This window comes from Chinchilla lanigera, unplaced genomic scaffold, assembly GCF_000276665.1.
Source record: "Chinchilla lanigera isolate Chin_1 unplaced genomic scaffold, ChiLan1.0 scaffold00088, whole genome shotgun sequence".
In the NCBI taxonomy this organism is placed as follows: Eukaryota; Metazoa; Chordata; class Mammalia; order Rodentia; family Chinchillidae; genus Chinchilla; species Chinchilla lanigera.
Window position 1 is genome coordinate 8,426,052 of NW_004955489.1, and position 19,804 is coordinate 8,445,855.

General features: G+C 38.4%; 1 protein-coding gene across 5 annotated transcripts in view; it reads left to right on the forward strand.

Moving 5' to 3' along the window:
* The window catches only part of Arhgef6 (Rac/Cdc42 guanine nucleotide exchange factor (GEF) 6), a 99,283-nt gene that overhangs the window by 66,025 nt on the left and 13,454 nt on the right, over positions 1-19,804 (forward strand). For all 5 annotated transcript variants that reach the window (XM_013504491.1, XM_005404584.2, XM_005404583.2 and 2 more), the window contains 6 exons: positions 10,076-10,214; positions 12,350-12,409; positions 14,435-14,581; positions 17,612-17,698; positions 18,485-18,563; positions 19,586-19,731. In XM_013504491.1, the coding sequence (XP_013359945.1) occupies positions 10,076-10,214; positions 12,350-12,409; positions 14,435-14,581; positions 17,612-17,698; positions 18,485-18,563; positions 19,586-19,731 (658 nt within the window). The remainder of the gene's footprint in view (positions 1-10,075; positions 10,215-12,349; positions 12,410-14,434; positions 14,582-17,611; positions 17,699-18,484; positions 18,564-19,585; positions 19,732-19,804) is intronic.

Genomic DNA, 19,804 nt, shown 5'->3' on the forward strand with positions numbered 1-19,804 from the left:
TAATGTAGTGTCTTTAACTCTCACTCAAAACGAACTTCTGGTTTCATCTCTGGTTTTATTTATATGAATCTACTCTGTTTTTATTACTCAACGTAACTAAGGATTTGTCAATTTTGTTTATCTTTTGAAGAAACATCTCTTCATTTCATTGATTTTTAAATTTTTTTTTCTGTATTTTGCTTATTTCTGCTCTGGTCTTTATTGTTTCTTTCATTCTACTAATTTTGAATTTGATTTTTTTCTTGTTTGTCTAGTTCCTTGTGCCACAGCCATAAGTTGAGATCTTTCTACTTTTTTGATGCAGACATTGATTACTATAAATTTCCCTCTTACTATTGCTTTTCTTGTATCTTCTAGATTTTGTTGTTGTATATTCATTTTCATTTCTTTCATTAAACTTTTCAGTTTCCTTCTTGAATTCTTCATCAATTCATTAGTTGTTCAGGTGCAAGTTGCTTACTTTCCGTGTATTTCTATAGTTTCCAAAGTTTTTCCTCTTTCTGATTTCTAGTTTTGTTGTATCAGGATAAGAAAAGATATTCAGTATGATTATAGTTCTTTCAGATTTCTTGAGACTTGTTTTGTGCCTGTCATATGATTTATCCTACAGAATGTTCTGTGTGCTAGTGAGAAGAATGTGTGTTTTACATCTGTTGCATGGAGTGTTATATAGATGCATGTTAAGTCCATTTAGAGTGGAGTGCAGTTTAGCTCTGCTGTTTTTTTGTTAATTTTCTGTCTTGATGATCTGTACGTTGCTGAAAGTAGACTGTTAAGAGTCCTGATTCTTGTTGTATTAGAATCTGTTTCTCCCATTAGATCTATTAATACTTGCTTTGTATATTTGAGTGCTCTGATACTAGGTACATATATATTTAGAATTGTTATTTTTTTCTTGCTGAATTAACTTCTTTTCTTTATATAATGACTTTCTTGTCTATTTACTGCTTTTGATTTAAAAGCTTCTTTATCTAAAATAAGTATGGCTGCTCTGCTTTCTTTCAGATTCCATTTGGATGGAGTATCTTATTTTTACTGTAGCCATTTTCTAACTTGTTTTCTAGTTTTATTGCAGTTCATCACTTTTTTTGTTTGTTTGTCTCTCATAGTCTTCTTTTGTGGCCAAATGATTTGTCCTAGTAGTGTGTTTTGATTCCTTACTTATTATTTTTTGCTTGTCTAGTATAGGTTTTTGCTTTGCGGTTGCCTTGAAAGTTACAAAAATATCTTTGGACAATAGCAGGCTATTTTGCAATGGTAGTAACTATCTTTCTACTTTCCCATGCTTTCTTCTTACTCATTAATATCTTTTTCAGTTGAAAAAGTTACTTTAGCGTTTCTAGTAGATCAGGTGGAGATAAATTCTTTACATAATTTTGCTATGTACATTTGCTTTTATACCAATTAAGAGAAGAAGCAAGCATGTATATGTTTCATGACTGCCTAATTACCTTCGTTGGTGCTTTTTGTTTTTATGGGTAAACTTAAATGTATATCTGGATTTATTTGTTTTCAGCCTGAAGGACTTCCTTCAGTATTTATTGTAAGGTAAGTTTTCTAGCAAAAGATGTCTCAGTTTTTGTTTGTCTGGGAATGTTTTCATTCCACCATCAATTTTTAAAGATAGTTTGGGTAGATATAGCACTGCTGGTTGGAAGTTTTCTTTCAATAATTTGGGTATGATATCCCACTGTCTTCTGGCACCCACAGTTCAGAAGAAAAGTCAGCTGTTAATATTATCTAGGCTCCCTAGCCCATTACGGTTTCCTTATTTCTTGCTACTTCCAAGATTTTGTTTGTCTTCTGGTATCTTTTAATTTATCTGAATGTGCATTTCTTTGCATTTATCCTATTTGGAATTTATTAAACTTCTTGGTTGTATAGGTTAATATTTTCCTCAAGTCAGAATTTTTTAGTTCTTTGTTTCTTTGAGTATTTCTTCTGCTCCATTTTCTCTCTTCTTTTGCTATGCCCTTTATACATATGTTGTTGTGCTTAAAGATGTCCCATATTTCGCTAAGGTTCTGTTTACTTATTCTCTGTTTTTCAGGTTGTGCAATTTCTATCACTATATCTTTGGGTTCACTGTTTTTCTCTTTTTCCAGTTCAGATCTACTGCAGGGATTCTCTACTTATAATTTAAATGTAAATTTCAGTTACTATACTTTGAATTCCAAATTTTTCATTTGTTTCTTCTTCATAATTTCTCTTTATTGATATTCTTTATTAAAGAGACATTGTTACCATAGTTGCCTTTACATCTTTAGGCTTCCTTTGATTCTTTGAACATATTTAATGGATACTTTGAAGTCTGTTAAATATGGTCTTTGGTTCCTCTCATAGACAATTTCTGTTGTCTTTTGTTTTTTACCTAGTGTATTGATTATACATTTTTGTATCTTTGTATGCCACTCATTTTTAATTGAAAAAGAGATATTTTAGGCTATTTTAGGTTTTGTAGCTCTGGATATTGACTCTATTACTCCTTTTTGGGGGCTTTTTATTGTTGTTTGCTCAGCTTTTGGTTTAGTAATGTAATTGGCCTATTTTAATGAAGTCTGCTTCCCCACACTACCCAGCTTCTGGAAAGACAGTCATTTTAGCAGGACTCTTTTTGTCCCTCTCTCTTCCTAATCTCTCTGTTGACTCCAATTTAACCCCCCCCCAGATGTTGGGATCCACTAATTTCCAGCTGATTGGCTTTAATATTTTGACATTTCTCTGAGAGCATAAATTGTTCTGCCGTCTGATCTAATTAAGTTTCTAATTAAGTTTCAGGTAGTTTTAGAAACCAGACTTCAAGATTTGGTCTGACTCTTCCTAGCTGTCTCTTTCCCCGGGTCTCGTTAGTGACTCAGCTGGCCCACAGTACAGGTTATTGCTATTAAGTAAGAGGAGCTATCGCTCTCCTTTTATTTGCTTACTAGGAAAGTCTCCACTGGTTTTGCAAGATCCCTTAGGCTAGAATTTCTCCCACTCTCCTTCTCTAAATAAAACCAGTTTCTTGGCAGAACTCAATTTCCCTACCTGTTGCCCCTTGGCAAAAATCTCTGAGTCACTACTCTAGGCAGTAAGCAGAGTGGCGGCTTCTGGTCCTCTTAACTTCTCTCACCCAGCACAGAACCTCTGTCCTTCAAGTTTGCTTGAGTGAAGGAGGTTGGGCCCTGGTATTTTCTGTCCTGGTTAGAGCCTTAACACTGTGTGCTGTGCTCCATGAAGGGAATGTCCTTCATACCTCTCAGCCACTCTCTGTGAATTTAGTTTTTTTTCTCAGAGTCGAAGCAGACAGGATGTGCCAGTGGCAGTGTCCTTTTGGTGAGAAATACCTATTGATTTGGAGCTGAGTGATAAAGAGACCTATTTTCTTGACCGTACTAGCCTGCAGTGGAGCATCTGTCAAGCTGGTGTGGGAGGAAGGGAGAGAATAATAGAGCAGGTTGTGGCTCAAATGCCAAACATTCTCCTTGTTCTTTATGAGCTTTAGTACATTTTCTTGAATAAATATTTATCATATGCCTCTACAGCAATTTCTAGAAATTTTAAGTGTTGCTTTTATTGTTCCCATCAGTCACACTGCTGTGGAGCGGGTCCCATGAGCACCTCATGCCACCATCCCCAAAATGGCGCTCTTCATTTCTTTTGAAGTCCTTATATGCCCTTATGTGATCTGAGCCTAAGGTTTTACCACTTTCACATTGTCTCAATTTTAAATCCTGCCTCTTAGAAGCTGTATTACCCAAGGTAATTCACTTAGCTTCTAAGCTTTAGTTTTCTTAATTGCAAAATGAAGATAAAGTCATCTACCCTGCAACGTTGATATGAGGATTAATTGAAGTAATAAGTACAAAGTACCCAGATGGCTGGCATAGTGCCTTATATCAACTTTATTCAGCTTCTACCTGCCAGGCACCAGGTACTTCTCAGGGAAAAAGTGTGAAATAATTCAGGTATACAAAGAACAGAAAACATAGTGTATGTACCCACCATGCAGCTTTAGAAAGCAAGCAGAGATGCAATTCAAGTCCTGTGTATACTGTACAATATTCCTCATTCCTCTCTCCCTCTCAATAGGCAATCAGGGCTGGGGGTGTAGCACAGTAGTAGAGCACTTGCCTGGAATGCACAAGATGCTGGGGCCCAACTTTAGCGATGGAAAAAAAAAAGAGTTTAAGAGAGAACAGAGTCCTAAGCTTGTGTGCTTTATAAAATGTTTGTCAGGAATGTATGAATACTTTGCTACAAATCTACAATACAGAAAAACTCATTCAGAGGCGTTTCCCTCAATGAATACGTAAATGTTCTGTTTGTATAAGGACATATCCCTTCATGCTAGTAAAGTGAATTTCCTTTTGTATTAGACAATTATATGAGTGTATCTTTTTTTCCCTCTGATATGAGAATAAGTCTGGATGAATACTGGAAAGAGATGGTACCTCAAATGGTGGACATTCTGTGTTGTTTATACAGGTTTCTATCTTAACTCTATGAGCAAAAACATTACTATGTTTAACTATATTAGGAATTTGACTTTATACATAATAGTACAGAGGCATTCAACTATTATGATTCAAAATTTGTTACACAACTGAGTTGAAAATTCTCAACTATTTGGGGAATTATAATACCCTATTGACTTGATTTTAGTTAATGTTGTCTCTTTATTTTATTTTATTTTTAGATTTTTTTATTTTATGGGAAAGATAAAAGAAAATTTCAAAATGAAATAACATGAGAATAACAAGTTAGTACATTATGTATTATTATTTTCAAAGAAGTTACTCAGAGTACAAAATATAGGGATAAAAATTCTCCAAATGGCATCAGCACAAATCTTTCTTTTCAATCAATTAAGAGAAACTAGTACTATAAGTATTTTGTATTTTTTTTCTTTTCCCTTCATTCCTTTCCCATTTCTCCCACCCTAGTTCCTCTTTCCTTTGAACAGTTTCTTCCCATTTCACAATATCCCCATGGTTTTTTTTTTTTTTTTTTTTCGGTACCAGGAATCAGACTCAGGACTTTGCACTTGCCAGGCAGGTACTTGTGCTGCTGAGCTGTATCCCCGGCCCCCATTTCACAATATCTATTGAACATTTTGGGCCTTATTCACTCCTTCAGTTTCTCACACTAGGGAGACAATATGATGTTTACACATGTGAGTCTGATTTATTTTTCTTTTGAATATGGTCTCAAGTTGTATCCATGTACCTATCTCAAGTCCATCCTTCTTTATGCCTGAGTAGTACTCCATTGTATAAAAATACCATATCTTTTTTATCCATTCCTCGGTTGATGGGCATTTGGGTTGTTTCCAAGATTTAGCTATTACAAATTGTTCTGCTGTAAACGTGGGCGCACATGTATCACTGTTATATGATGTTTTTAATTCTTCTGGAAAGATACCCAGAAGGGGAATAGCTGGGTTGAATATGACCTCTAATTCTAGTTTTTTAAGGAATCTCCATACTGATTTCCAATGGTCACACCAGTCTACACTCGCACCAACAGTGGAGAAAGGATCCTTTTTCCCCACAGCCCCTCCAACATCTTTTATTCGTTGCTTTCTTGATGATAGCCATTCTTTCGGGGGTGAGATGGAATCTCAGTGTTTTAATTTGCATCTCTCAAATGACCAATGATGTTGAACATTTTTTTTCATGTATTTATTTGCCATTTGTGTTGCTTTATCTGAGAAGTGCATATTCATCTCATATGTTCATTTTTCGATTGGGCCTTTGAATTTGGGGGGGCTGATGTTTTTCAATTCTTTATATGTTCTAGATAGAAGTCCTTTGCCTGAGGGACAACTGGCTAAACTTTTTTCCCCACATTGCGGGTTGTCTTTTTAATCTGTTGGTGATTTCTTTTGTTGTGCAAAAGCTTTTTAATAAGATGAGATCCCAGTTGTTGATTCTTTGTAGTATTTCTTATGTGATCTGGGTTTTGTTCATGAAGTCTCTGCCTATATCTATGTCGTCAAGACTCTATTTATTTTCTCTTCCAGTAAATTTAGTGTTTCTGTTTTAATATTTATATCTTTGACCCATTTTGACTTTAGTTTAGTGCATGGTAATAGACATGGTTCTAGTTTTAGCCTTTGACATGTGGAAAGCCAGTTTTTCTAGCACCATTTATTAGAGAGACTGTGTTTCTTCCAGTGAATATGTTTAGCCCCTTTGTCAAAGATAAGGTGGCTGAGTGTGTCCATATCTTCTAATCTGTTCCCTTGAAATGATGATAAACTCCTAGGAGTCTTCATCCCATAGTACTCAATTTCTAGCTTCTGAATTATTTACTTGTAAAGAATAAAACTTAAATGACAAACCTTAGAGTTTTTCTCATGTGTGTGCTTCTAGTATAATCTCTGCTAATTTGCATGCATTTCTTAGTAATTTAGGCAAGCAATAGTTGAATGAGATTCACAGAAAATTCAGTTTACAATCTTTTTTTCATGAAGGTTCTGCTGAAATGGAGACAGTAGTAGATTTCTGTTCTGCTCACTCTGTAACGCTCAGGTGAACATCTTCGTTTCGTCTGTAGGTGGCAATATCAAACAAGAAATGCTTGCCACAGTTGGCCATGAGAAGGCCCCCAGCCTTAAAAATGTATGAATGCGTACAGGTGCCTTTTTAAAACTGCAGAACCGTATTCATGTTGCCTATACTTGAGGATATAATCAGAAACCACCCTTGGCGTATCACCATATTTACATACATTCGAGTGGCTGCTCTAGTCTATTTGCTATCTCCTGGGTGAGCTCTTTTGGGATTTCCCCTTTCTCTCCCCTGCTGACTTGCTAAGTAAGGTAGCTTCTGTCTCTTCCTGGGAATAACTTCTAACTTACAGAAATACCCACTTCTTCCCCATGCTTTGGTGTATTGTCCTTCCTTTGCACAAGGGAAAAGGGTTGAGAGCTGGGAGAAGAGGAAAGAGTTGGCACTAAGACAGATCTGGAACTCACTTCAGTCTTTTGCAGTGACTGCCACAAACACCCTGTGTACTTTTCTTCTTTTTAGCTTTAGTTACCCTCTGTATTGCTTTTATTGCACTTGGGTTGTTTTATAAATGTCTGTGTGTTTGTTAATATGGTTTCATTCTTTTATCTTTAAAATTAAAAAATAATAAAGAAAAAAAAGAAAAGTCCAGAAAGCTGTGTATTTGCTTCAGGGCAAAGAGGCGTAAGAAAAATTCTGAGCCTTGATTCTGGATTTTTTCCCCCTGTCTTAGAGGAACTAGCAAAAAGAGTGAGATCAATCACAAATAAAAAGAGCTGACCGCTTAAACTTGGGAACTGGATAAATCATAAAGGGAAAATAGGGACCCACCCAATCCAGTATATGGGGTGCTCCTGAGATTTTTCCACTGGCTGGAGGCTGAGGCCTCCCAGCTCCTTTTGCATCATCTCCTCTTCCCAGGCGCAGCAGCTCCCAAGAAAGTCTTGGGTGAGGAAGATATAAGGTAGATAGGAGGAACCTTTGACTCTCTGGCAGATTCTTCATTATTCCAATTAGGAGTCTATCAAAAGATTTAACAGGAACACTTACATGAGATGATTAAACTCTGTAGTGTTACTGTGATATGCAATGATTTTCTCTAGATTTCTAGCCCAACTGAGAACATACCAGAGCCTTATCCACCAGGTATTCTGCAAGATAAATAAATATATGTTGAGTTTCAAATAAGCCTGCTCCTGTTGTATCACATGACATATACAGAACACATTAAATTGGAACAGTAAGTCTTAACCCACTGCTTTTCAAACAGGCTGTTTAAAATTAAAAATGAACTTTTAAGAAAGATTGGTATGCAATTTGGCACTAAACTTGTGTGTAACGATATTAGTTTGTGTGTTAAACTTGTTTGGCTAAGTACCAAGTTAGCCTTTAGGAAAAAACTCAAAATATTTAATAAGCCTTAAGGTTTGAGTGCTGCATGAAAAACAGTAACAAAGTACCCAAAGCATTAACTCTTAATTGCTGTAACTCAGGCATTAATTAGAATAGCATGTTAAAAATGCAGTCAGCATTTAGTCGTGGAAATAAAATGTAAGATTTGTTTACCAAATTGAAAAGAAATTAGGAAAGTGATTTTTCTGCCAGTAATATTTCTACACAAATACACACTCCAAATCCAAGTTATTTTCCTAATTATATTTTATATGTGATGGATTTTTCAAACAATTTATGCATTTTATGCTCACAGTGGGAAATTAAACATCAATCAAATTTCCATTAAGTTGGAAATCACGCGTGCTGGTAGTTTTTAAAAGATGAGATTCTAGCAAGGTATTTGTCTTATCTCAGAATAATAATAATATGATGGTGATGTATTTATTGACTGCTTTAAAGTTTACAAATTCCTTTCCTGTAGAGAGCAAGGGGGATGTCTCATTGAAAATCCTGAGGCTTTGGCTTCAAACCTGGTATGAACCCCACCTGAGCTGCTTTCTACTTGTCCCTCCTGAGCCTCACATTTCTCATCTGTAAAATGGATCCTAGCACAAAATAATAACCTTACAAATTCTGCTAATTTAATCCGCATGGTTTTATTAGAGAGTAGGTTTTATGTCTTTTACATTTAAGGTTCAGGCAACTCATCCAGGGTCACCGAATCTGTTTTATGACTCCAAAGTCCAGGGCATTTCCTTCCCCTCAGCTGCTTCTGGAACAGAACTGTGAAAACTGATAAATACACAGCAGCAATGGTTCCAGTAAGAGAGTTATTCCCAGCCCCTTTCTTCCTGTGACGTAGGTGTGTGGCCACATGACTGAAGGCTGCTGGGATGTTAATTGAAACCCCATCCTTTCCTCCTGCTGCTCACAGAAGCCCAAGGACAGAGAGTGTTTATTACTAAAAGAGATCACCTGCACCCCACGCTCTTCCCCATCCCCAGTACTTGATTACTAATAGTGAGTTCCTTTGAACACACTCCACAACCTATGGCAACACACCACAGCTTGGAACCACTGCACAAAATGCACTCTTGGAAGAATAAGGAGGCCACTTTTTAGTAGGGTTCTCCTGTTGGGAGTGGGGAGGAAGGGTGGTGAGGTCCATAGGAGTCTAAAAAGTTAAGATTTCAGAGGCATTCAAAAGTTTTAGTAAGAAAGCAATTGAACTGGAGTGATGGTCTGCAGGCCCGTCTACAGGCAAGAGAGTCTGGAAGCCTGGAAAGCAGTTGGCCTATTGAGGTGAGCCCGATGGGATGCACTGAAGGCCTGGACTTAGGGGGCAGCAGAATAAACAGATCAGAGGAGGCTTGGAACCGGCTGGATGTGCATGAGCAACCAAGAAGGTCAAGGGGCCAAGGAAGCAAACAAAAGTTTCAAAATATGTTGTCTGTTAGAGATTAGGCTTCTTAGGTTTCTTTCTCAAATTATATTTCCCTTAAATGATTGTTATAATGACCTTGAGGTCTTAACACCCCTTGGTCGAGAAAAGACAATCTCCAGGAGTATTAAAGGGCAGAAAAAACAGCAGCTGAGGATTAGACATTACAGGACATAGTTGACAAACTATTAGACTCTTTCCCAAGTTGTTGCCTTCTGGAAATATTTATGTAGCCTGCAGCACTGAATTCAGATCTTAGGCCAAGTGACTTTGTGGTTAGGCTTGCAAACCTGTTACTACGTGAAGGAATGACTTTATTGAAGATAATTACAAGTGAGTGCTCAGTGACAGCATTAAGAAAATAGATTTTTTAAACCATAACTTATATTAGCTGGTAGACTGTACATACCATCCTCCTGGGTGCAGGATCCTTAAAGGTAGATTTTTTTCTTTTGTTCACTGCTATACCTCCATCAGAGAAAAGAACATGTCATTTAGTAGGTGCTTAATGAGTAAGTGTCGAATGAGTAAATGATCACAGGGATCACGAATGCTGGGTACAGGGCTGATGCTCAAGGAGTGCTGCGTACAGGCTGGTTGCATTGAGTTGGAATAAATTCAACAGCATTTGGAACAGTTAATGCGCTTTTTGTTTTTGTATTGTAAATGGTACGATAAAATGTTAGATGGATAATTCTGTACATGGGGCATTCAGCACTAACAAAACCACTCACTTTTTTGCTAGTGATGAGCTGGAACAGTTTATGGAAAGCCAAGGTGCATCCAGCCCAGGTATCCTCATTTTAACCACAAGTCTCAGCAAACCATTCATGCGACTAGAGAAGTACGTTACTCTCTTGCAAGAGCTGGAACGGCATATGGAGGTAAGAGCAGGCAAATTTTCCAACCTCCCCTACTGAGTCTGGGACTCTGCTCTAGGGGCAGAAGCCAATCTGCCTCCGAGCAAGCCTTGCTAAGGATTCAGAAACTGTCTTGGCTTCGAAGTGTGCTTGACCTGACCCTCCCTCTTCCCAGGCTTCTAGTTTCCCTCTGTGTGCTACAAAACAAGATTTCCCTTCTTGCCTATCAAATATTCACCATCCTTCATCGTTTCCCCTCTTCTGTTTCAAGCCTCGGTCACGCTGCTTCCCTCACGTCAGTGTTTACTTGTTGACTTAGGTTTGCTTTTACATTCGCATCTAGATGAAATGAGCTGGTGGTTTAGTCCAAATCAGACCTTTAGAAACCTCTGTCTTTCTGATATACTAGCCAGTGTTATTGTGAGAGGGAAAGCAAACCGACATGAACAAATACGAAGAGCCTGTTCACTCTGCACGTGAATATTTACCTCTAGACCACGGTGATTGGTTGGCTTTCTGATGCTGGATCACAATGGAAGGTTTTGGTATTCCTTAAAGATTAACAAACGGATCCAATGTCATTGTATCTCTCTACATATCATTGTCCCCCGTTTATGAACTTACAGCTTATTTGTAACAGTTGCAGTGGGACTATAATCTTTCCTAAATATTAGGATTTGCAAAGAGGCCTGATAATTGCATTTTTTCATTAAGAACCCAAATCCTCTTGTGATTAAAAACCAGTCAGCAGGGAAGGCGCCTTGAGCCGTCTTTTTGCGATTTGTGCGTGGGCTCTGCAAGTGTGGGTGCAAGAGGAGGGCCCGCTGAGGGAGGCGGCATTCACCCCAGTTGCTCTTCCTGTGTCTGGGGAAAGGTTTTGAGGTTTGAAAAGGGTTGATTATCTTTAAAGAAAAAGGTTGCACACTGCCAGGCTTGTCAGCGTTTGTAAGGATCGAAAAGCATGCACTCCGAGCAAAACCACATTCTCAGGGTATTCGCCCTACCTGAGAGCTGGAGGCAGTGAGGAGCGGGTGAGCACAGCCTGTCGGAATGAAATTTCAGTTAGGGCTCTGGAAGGTGTCGACCCGTGGATGCCTTTCCATAAGCTCAACCAGTTTGCCCAACCGTTTGAGGTTTGCCCCTCCTTGCTTATCACGAAAATCCAGAAACTAGTGGCCTCGGTTTCTGTTACTCCTCAGTGCCGAAGTACAAGTATGCATTCAATCTGAAGAAGTAAAAAAAAAAAAAAAACCAGAAAACACAGGCAGTAGATGTTCTGCCAGCCACGGTCCTCTGTCTCAGCCTTCGTCGTGGTGGAGCTTTGCCTCCAGCCCTGCCTCCGCTTGGTCACACTGTCTTTGGGTGCCTTCCATTGCCATCACCAATAGTCCACCGTCTTCATGCTGGTTCACCACTGGCCAAGAGGATCTCTCCAGGTTTCTGGTTATGCGGCGTGATTGCAGATAGTGGTAGATTGGAAGCTGGAACTCTCAGCTGTCAGCTGATTGGGGTAGGGATAAATTTGACTGTGAAGGAATGCTTGCTTGCTTTGCATTGCCAATACCATTCTTGGCTTGGAACAGACTGCTATTCTGCTCAGTTGTGTGTTTGCTCCCCCGCCTGGTTGAGCAAATTTGGTTTTCTCATTTCTCCAGCTGAGTTCCAGATACCCCCAAAGTCATGCCCTTATACACCCCATGTACCTCTGTGCTACATGACCTAAGGATCTCCCCCCGAACAATTATTTAATCACTGTGTTTGCTATTAAGTAGTTATTATCAAACTACAACAGAAATCCGGAAATGAGAACTCTTCTCTCAACAACCACACCTACAGTGTTGCTACTATGGTGTATCACCAACTGTCTGAAAGGTCAATTGCATGACAATTTAAGGATTAAAAAACAGACCCACATTTGGAATACAGTACCTCTAATTATTAGGTGATTAAGAAATTTTCTTTCGGTTTACAGTTCTATGAAATTTAACAGAGGTATAATTTCATGTTGTCACCACAATTGAGATACAAAACAATTCCATCATACCCCCAAATTCTCTCTTGCTAGCCTTTTGTGACCACACAGTTCTCCCACCCCTATCCCCTGGCAACTGATGATCCTCTCTCCTCTAATATTGTTTTCAAATGTATTCCTTTGACAGGATACTCATCCAGATCATCAGGATGTTCTGAAAGCAATCGTAGCTTTCAAAACTCTCATGGTACGTGATGTTAAAAAACTATCATTCTCCAATTTGTGTAGTACTTTGTTCATGAAAGAGTGATTCGTGTGTAGTGTATCTTTCCTTATACAAAGGTCTTTAGAATGGAAACAGTAAGCTTTCCTGACAGCATGGCTGTGATTGCTTCATTTAATTTTGTCCTCCAAAAATCATGCTTGCCTGTGAAAGGTTGCCAGGCTGAGGGTATAAAGCAATCACATTTGAAGTCTTGGCCACATTAAGCATTGGTGTGTAGGTGGGGGGTTTCCTTTCGTCTCTTTATCTTTACCCCTGTTGCTTACCCTCTGTCTGTGTAATTCGTCATTCACTGATTGGCATCAATACTGGATTCAACTATTTATGTCAAAAGACCTAAGTTTATTCTTTGCATATGAAAAAAATCCTTTACAAAAGGAAAAAAATGACATAATCAAAATACAATTGCTTTATATAGATTGCTACCAAAGGTATCTGAAATCTTAAATCTTGAGTATCATGGTTAATATGTCTTCTTGAACCCACTGGTGTAAAACCACTTGCTGCTGTTTTAGAAGGTGGTAAAACTTTATTTTGGGGTGATGGATTAAGCTTAGCTCCATTTTTTGACATTTCTGTAGCATCCTCAGTGACTTGGAACAATGCTTAGTTATTGATCACTGCTGTAAGCTTGTGATGGAGAATTCACCATCTCCTCATTTTTAGTTCTGTTGAAAGATCAGCAACTGATGTGTCTATCGGTAAAAAGCAAGTTGAAGACCAGGGTAAGGTGTTAGATTAAAATGACTACTGTTGTGAGCCAAAACAGTCAAATACTGGTAGATTTAGATGGCTTGACCTAACAGAACAGTTCACCAAAACCCTTGGCATTTATTATGGTTTGTGTCTGTTCTATTTTTCCTATGTAAATGGAATTTAAAATCCCTCTTTAAAAAACTATATTTCTGATCATGTTGTAAAACTTGCTTTGATGACTGAAGTAAATTTATTCCCACTTATTGGTGCTTAAAATATCTATATAATGAATTTATGTCTCCAAGCTTCCATTTAGCTGAATGAAGCAGCAGAGTTTTTATAGAAAAAGCACTTCCAAAATACTATGACAGTACATTCATTTGGAAACAGTAACATAACTAACCATATGCTTATTTCTGTATTTAATTTGGAATGAATGTTAAATGACTCTAAGAGAACTTCACACGTTCTGAAGCAGAGAGTTAAATTATATATAGTGTTCCCACTCCACATAGTATTGGCAAACTAAATTATTTCTTGGTTTGAATTTTCAGTTTAGCATCATCAATTCAGCTTTATCTCTTTGCTCCAGTCATTTTAGGAATAAGAATTAATTTAGTATTTTTATAGCACTCTATTGTTACTCCTGAAACAGAGTAAAGGGTAGTGCATATGTCTCATTATAAGCTCACTTTGATTCACTGGGGCATAAAGAAAGAATTTATATTCTTTTTGCCAGTTTCTTTTTTTTTATAACTCTTGAAGTCTTTTTTCTCCCCCTTTGGGTTTTGTAGTTGGTATGGTGCTTGCCTTATTGGAAAATGGGCATGTGTTGGAAAAATGAAATTATTTTGCAAGTAAACCTATATTTACCCAAAGATAGACAAGGTGGAGAGGAGCTAGGGCCGAGATACCAGCTAGCAAATCCAAATGTACCAATTATGCTCCTGGCCCTGCATGATGTGATGATTCAACTGCTTATCTTCCAAGATTTCTTACAGACAGGGAAAAACAAACCGTTTCTATCATTTCATCTTGATGCTCTGGTACAATGAAAAAGAGCCCTTTCTTATACAACTTTTAAGGGTGCAGAGCTAGAAATGGGGAGTAGTAGATCTTTTTGTCTGTCAGGATAGGGCCTGGTCATGAGATTCAGGATGAGCAGTAGGGAAACTCAGTGGGAATCTGAGAGTTAAAAGCATATCTTACTTTGATCTTGTTTTCGGTCTCCTAACCATCACAGGTCTGTTTCATAAGCATTCCTGTTTCGTTATGTTCCCTTGGGTCCTGTAGGGGCAGTGCCAAGATCTGAGAAAGAGAAAACAGCTGGAGTTGCAGATACTTTCCGATCCTATTCAGGCATGGGAAGGGGAGGATATTAAAACCTTGGGAAACGTGATCTTTATGTCACAAGTAATGGTGCAGTATGGAACATCTGAGGTAAGGTATTTCAGATCAACACTGTTTCTTCTATCTTTCATAGTTTTTTTCCTTTACTTGTCTGTTTATCAAGGTCAAGTGCTTGAGCATTCAACTCAGAAACTGAACACCTTTTCTTTGGCCAACATGGTGGTAGGTGCTATGGGAGAAGGGAAAGAATAAGCCACAATCCCCACTCTCAGAGAACTCATTAAAAACAAATTAAACACAAGCCCCCTGTGGAAAACAACCAGAAAGTCAGTGTTAGATTGTACAGCCTCAATAGTGTATGCGTAGAAACACAGAGAAGGGAGAGACCAAGAAGGCTTTACGGTGACAGAATTGAGGAGCAGGGGGGCCACAGAAAGTAAAGGGGAGGATAAGGAAGGTAGACAACATTTCTGTCTCAGGAGAACAAGAATGTGGCTTTTTTCCCCATAAGACACTAAAGAACCTAGACGGTTGGGATCAGAGGAAGCATTTTTGGCATAGTGAAAGAAAAGGTTGAAATAGGTTAGGAGAATCCTTAGCCATACATCGGGCTAGAGGAGTTCAGATTGACACAGCAGATGATGGAGAACAGTGAAAGAGCCATAAGCGGCAGAGAATCATGACACGTAACCTGACAACCGTATGTGTCAGAATGAGACCAGAAGCAGGAAGGAAAGCTGGCGTGGGAAGTGAGGAGTACCCCAGGCATCGGGGAGACAGAGGGAACAGAGCAGAGAGGGCGTCTCTGGGGCATATTTAGTTGGGAAAGTAGCAGGAAGGGATGGCCCATGGGTTCCAGGAGATGACACATGCCATTTTCTGCCTGCTTTCATGGAACTGTAGATAACCAGGTGGAGGTATCCTGTAGGTCACTGTGAAAGTGGTATGGAAATGTAAGGGAGACGCAGACATTTCGATGTCCATGACAGATGTGCCTCCCTGTGAAGGAAATACCCAAAGAAAAGCAAAGGGCTGAAGATGGATTATTTCTCTTAGGAAAGGGCCAGGGCAAGTGAGAAAGGTTGATTATGTCACCTAGTATGATTTATCAGGTGTTAGAATTGTCCCCCTCTCCCAAACAATCTTCCTATAGTCCATGGCATGCCTCTGGCAGAGATTCATTACTTTGGGTTAACAAGCAATCTCATTAGAAATCCGCATATCCTGGGGAATGTTAATGCACTGAGTCTACTAGTCATTCACATGCTTGAGTTAAACCCCTTGGGTGAAAGGAGAGGAATCAGGGCCAGAAAAAAAAGACAAAAGGGCAGTAGAAGAGAATCAAGGGATTGTGGTGTCCTGGAAATTCCTGGAGGAGCACTTGAAAGTGGTCAGCGAGCTGAGTGCTGCAGGAGGTTCATAGGTCAAGGAGCATGAGGGCCAAGAAGAAGCCATTGACTTTTGCTAGAAGGCTGTTATTGATGGTTTTGGGAGAGTGGTGGGGAGTGCGGTTAGGGAAGGATCAATGGGGAGACGATGAAGGCAGTGAGCAATCTGACAATAAAATGTCAAGAAACATGATATTACCTATAAGGAACCATATGGGGTGAGCAAGGCCTTTTAGGACAGAAGATGTGCATATGTTAAAGGCAAAAGAGGAAAAGCTGGTAAGATAGGAGAAGCTGCTGATGGAAGGAGGAGGGGAGATGTCGGTAGAAGAAAACTAGACAAGAGAAAGATTCCGGAGTGCCGAGCACTTGTTAGAACAGTTATTCCTCTCAAATGGGAGGAAGGAGCTGGGACAGGAATGAGGATCTGAGCATGGATGCCAAACGGAGTTTTTCATCTACTAATTGCATGTCTATTTAAGGGCTCCGGAGCAGCCCTCGTGTGTTAAAGTTCCTTCTGTAAGATATAGTTAGCACTAATGCACCGTGTATCTCAAAAGAGCTAGAAGATTTTGCATGTACTCACCATACACAAATGATCAGTGCTTAAGATGGTGGACATGCTCATTATGCAGACTGGATCATTACACAGTACATACACGGATTGAAATGTCATCTTTTGCCCTATAGATGGGTATAATTATTATGTGTCCATCAAAAAAACCCCATGAAATTAGGCTAGGGATATAGCTTGAGTGAAGAGTGTGTGCTTAGTATGCTCAGGGCCCTTCGTCTGACCCCCAGTGCCACACACATGTGCACACAAACACACACACAATCACACAAAGTTTTAAATTAGTGTGTATTTGTGTTACATAATAGTTACATTCATACTGAGGAATTGCTACATAGATGATCTTGATCATTTTGGTTCCCTTATCCTGCTCTGTGTCCTCCTTCCTCCCCCTCCTCCTGATCCCTTCTCCTCACCAAAAAGTCTGCCTTTTTGTTTACTATAATCTCTCCTTTATTTTACTCTTTTTTTTACTTACCTTTTAGGTTTCTCATGAAATATTTAACTTTTTGTATCTGACTTCTTCCACTTAACATTATGGTCTCAAGTTCCATTCATTTTATTGCAAATGACATGATGTCATCCTTTATGACTGAATAATATCCCATTGTTGCAGAAAATATTAAAATGCATTTCACTTCTTTGTTTGACATGAATATAACAATTATCTTATTCTTAATTATTAAAAATAATTTTATGAATGAAAATGTAACATAGAGCACAATAATAATTAAATGGAGTATTAGTATGAATATTAGTAACTTAGAGCATAATCAATGTTCTACCACTTGAAAACTGCTTCATTTTGCTACTTTTCAAGTAAAATTATATTTCTGTTTTGTGAACCTAGAGATTTATTTTGTGCCCGTGACTAGCACAGCACACTGGTGCATAAACTGTGTGACTGTTTGGCTTACATACTTTGCAAACAAGCCTGGCTGTTTGTGTTTAACTGTTATGTGTAGGAAAGAGAAAAGTATTGCAGATATATGTTTATGTCAAAGTGAAATTTAACTAGTTTTCGGCTCTAAGTTGGATAACTTAAAAAAATCACCATTAATATCTCAGTTGGTTCTGTAAGACCTGTATTGGAAAGTAGTGATTCCAGAAACTCTTAGCAAAAATAGTCTCTGTTTAATATTTTTTATTCTACTTCAGGACAAAGAGGAACGGTACCTTATGTTGTTTTCAAATGTCCTGATAATGTTATCTGCAAGTCCTCGGATGAGTGGCTTCATCTATCAGGTGAGCTGATTTCATATAAAACAAGTAACAGGGCTCAAAAGCAGGCTTCTGTGCAGATATCATATCTTTACTACAGCACTAAAAGCTCAAGCCAGCAAAGGCGAATGTTTTGACCCTTCCTTATAATTAAACAGCTTATAAGAACAGATGTTCCTTAGATCAAAGACCTTTGTGCTACAATAATGAGTTTGTCCTGAATATCCACTGCTCTGGTTACAAGCTAGGTTTTGAATACATAAATAGAAATTTAAGTCTATGACTTGATAAATCAGCAGTAACATCGTACGGGCCCATATCATTATAACTGAGAAAATACAAAGCTGGCACCTGCCTCCATGCTTGTCTTATTGCAATCACATCACATGCTTCAGGTTTCTAAGATACAAGTCATTAAATTCCTTTGAAAATTAACCTTCCTTCAGTCTGTTCCCAAGATACAGAGTATAAGTTATTGCTGCCTGGTGTACCCTGGCCTGGCTATCAGATTTTCATAAAATTTGACCCTTTATTTCATTTATTGATTCATGTGAAAATATACTAGAAAAATAAACTCTTTTATAAATCCTGACCTTATGATTTAGGATGTGTTAGGCAAAGACAACCCGCTTGCCTGCTGTTTTCTTGCCTGATTAAAATTTAGAACAGGGAAACATTATCTATTGGCAGACTGGAGAGATATGTCTAGCCATCATTTAACAATGATTCCTGAGGGGAGCAGAAATTCTAAGAGAAATGCATAGGTATAACTACAGAATTGATGAGAATGTTCTCTTTTTTTTCTGGTAGGGAAAAATACCAATAGCAGGAATGGTGGTGACTAGATTAGATGAAATTGAAGGGAATGACTGCACATTTGAAATCACAGGTGGGCAATTTTTTCCTTTTCACATAGCTGCTTCAAATCTTTCTTAGAATGAAATGGACTTTAAATAAATAAATGACATTATTTCTACTATATAATCCATGAGAAAGTTCTAAATGCTATGGCACAGTGCGTTCCACTTCCTGTGATAACTAAGGAATGGTGCCAGAGCAGAGAAGTTTCCCAGTTGTTCCAAAACCTCCACTTTGCCTTTAGTTTCAGTCTTCTCTTATAGAAGAGCTACTTGTGAGAGCGAAGGAATAACAAAATAGGTTGATGTAAACTTAATTTTCTTTGTCTCATCTATTCTCTGATGCCAGAGGAGCCAAAGATGTACACTTTTATCAGAGATTTTTACATCAGCCTGTGAAATTAGCATGACTTGGTTCTGTTCCTAAAAAGTGCTGAGAAACCGTGGAACTTGCTTCACAGATTGAATAAAATGTCAGGTCTTGATAATGCTCCTTGATATTTTGGTCTATTATCCCTTTTTAAAGCTGGTGTAATTTACAGGTAATGGCTGCACTTTTTGCATTCACTCAGCACTGCAGCTAAGACTGGGTTCGTGGGCCCTGGCATTACGGGCACCCTTCTTTCACAGTAAAAAGCCTGAGGTTTGGTATATTCCCAAAGATTGTAACCAGTCTTAGTTGGACCTTTTTTTGACTTTGATATTAGGGAAATTAGTACAGTATCCTCATTTTAGTCTATGAAATAGATACACTATGTGCTTAAATTTTCAGGTTGTATGTGTATTTATGAGGTGAGATTTTAAATTACTTCTGAGATTCTGTAAACAGTAGAAATCACGGATGTTTATTTTTATAAGCCAGACATGAGTATTTATTTACTTTATTATCACTGCATATATATTCCCAATATAGAAGTTTGAAAGGGTTATCCCATAGGTATGAAGATCCCTGAAAATAGGCGCTCAACTCCTGATTACATGAAGTAGATTTATGAATGATACAATCTCAAGGTTCTTCTTGTGTTCTCTCAAATATTCATAATTGGTGGCACAGGTAGCATAGTAGAGAGGATTGTGGTCCACTGCAATAACAACCAGGACTTCCAGGAGTGGTTGGAGCAGCTGAGCAGGCTGACCAGAGGGCCTGCATCTTGCAGTTCATTATCCAAAACATCGTCATCATCATGCAGTGCTCATTCCGTAAGTAGACCTTTTTGTTCTGACCAGGGATTCTTGAGGATTTTGTCTGATTTTGCCTGCTAAATACTTACAG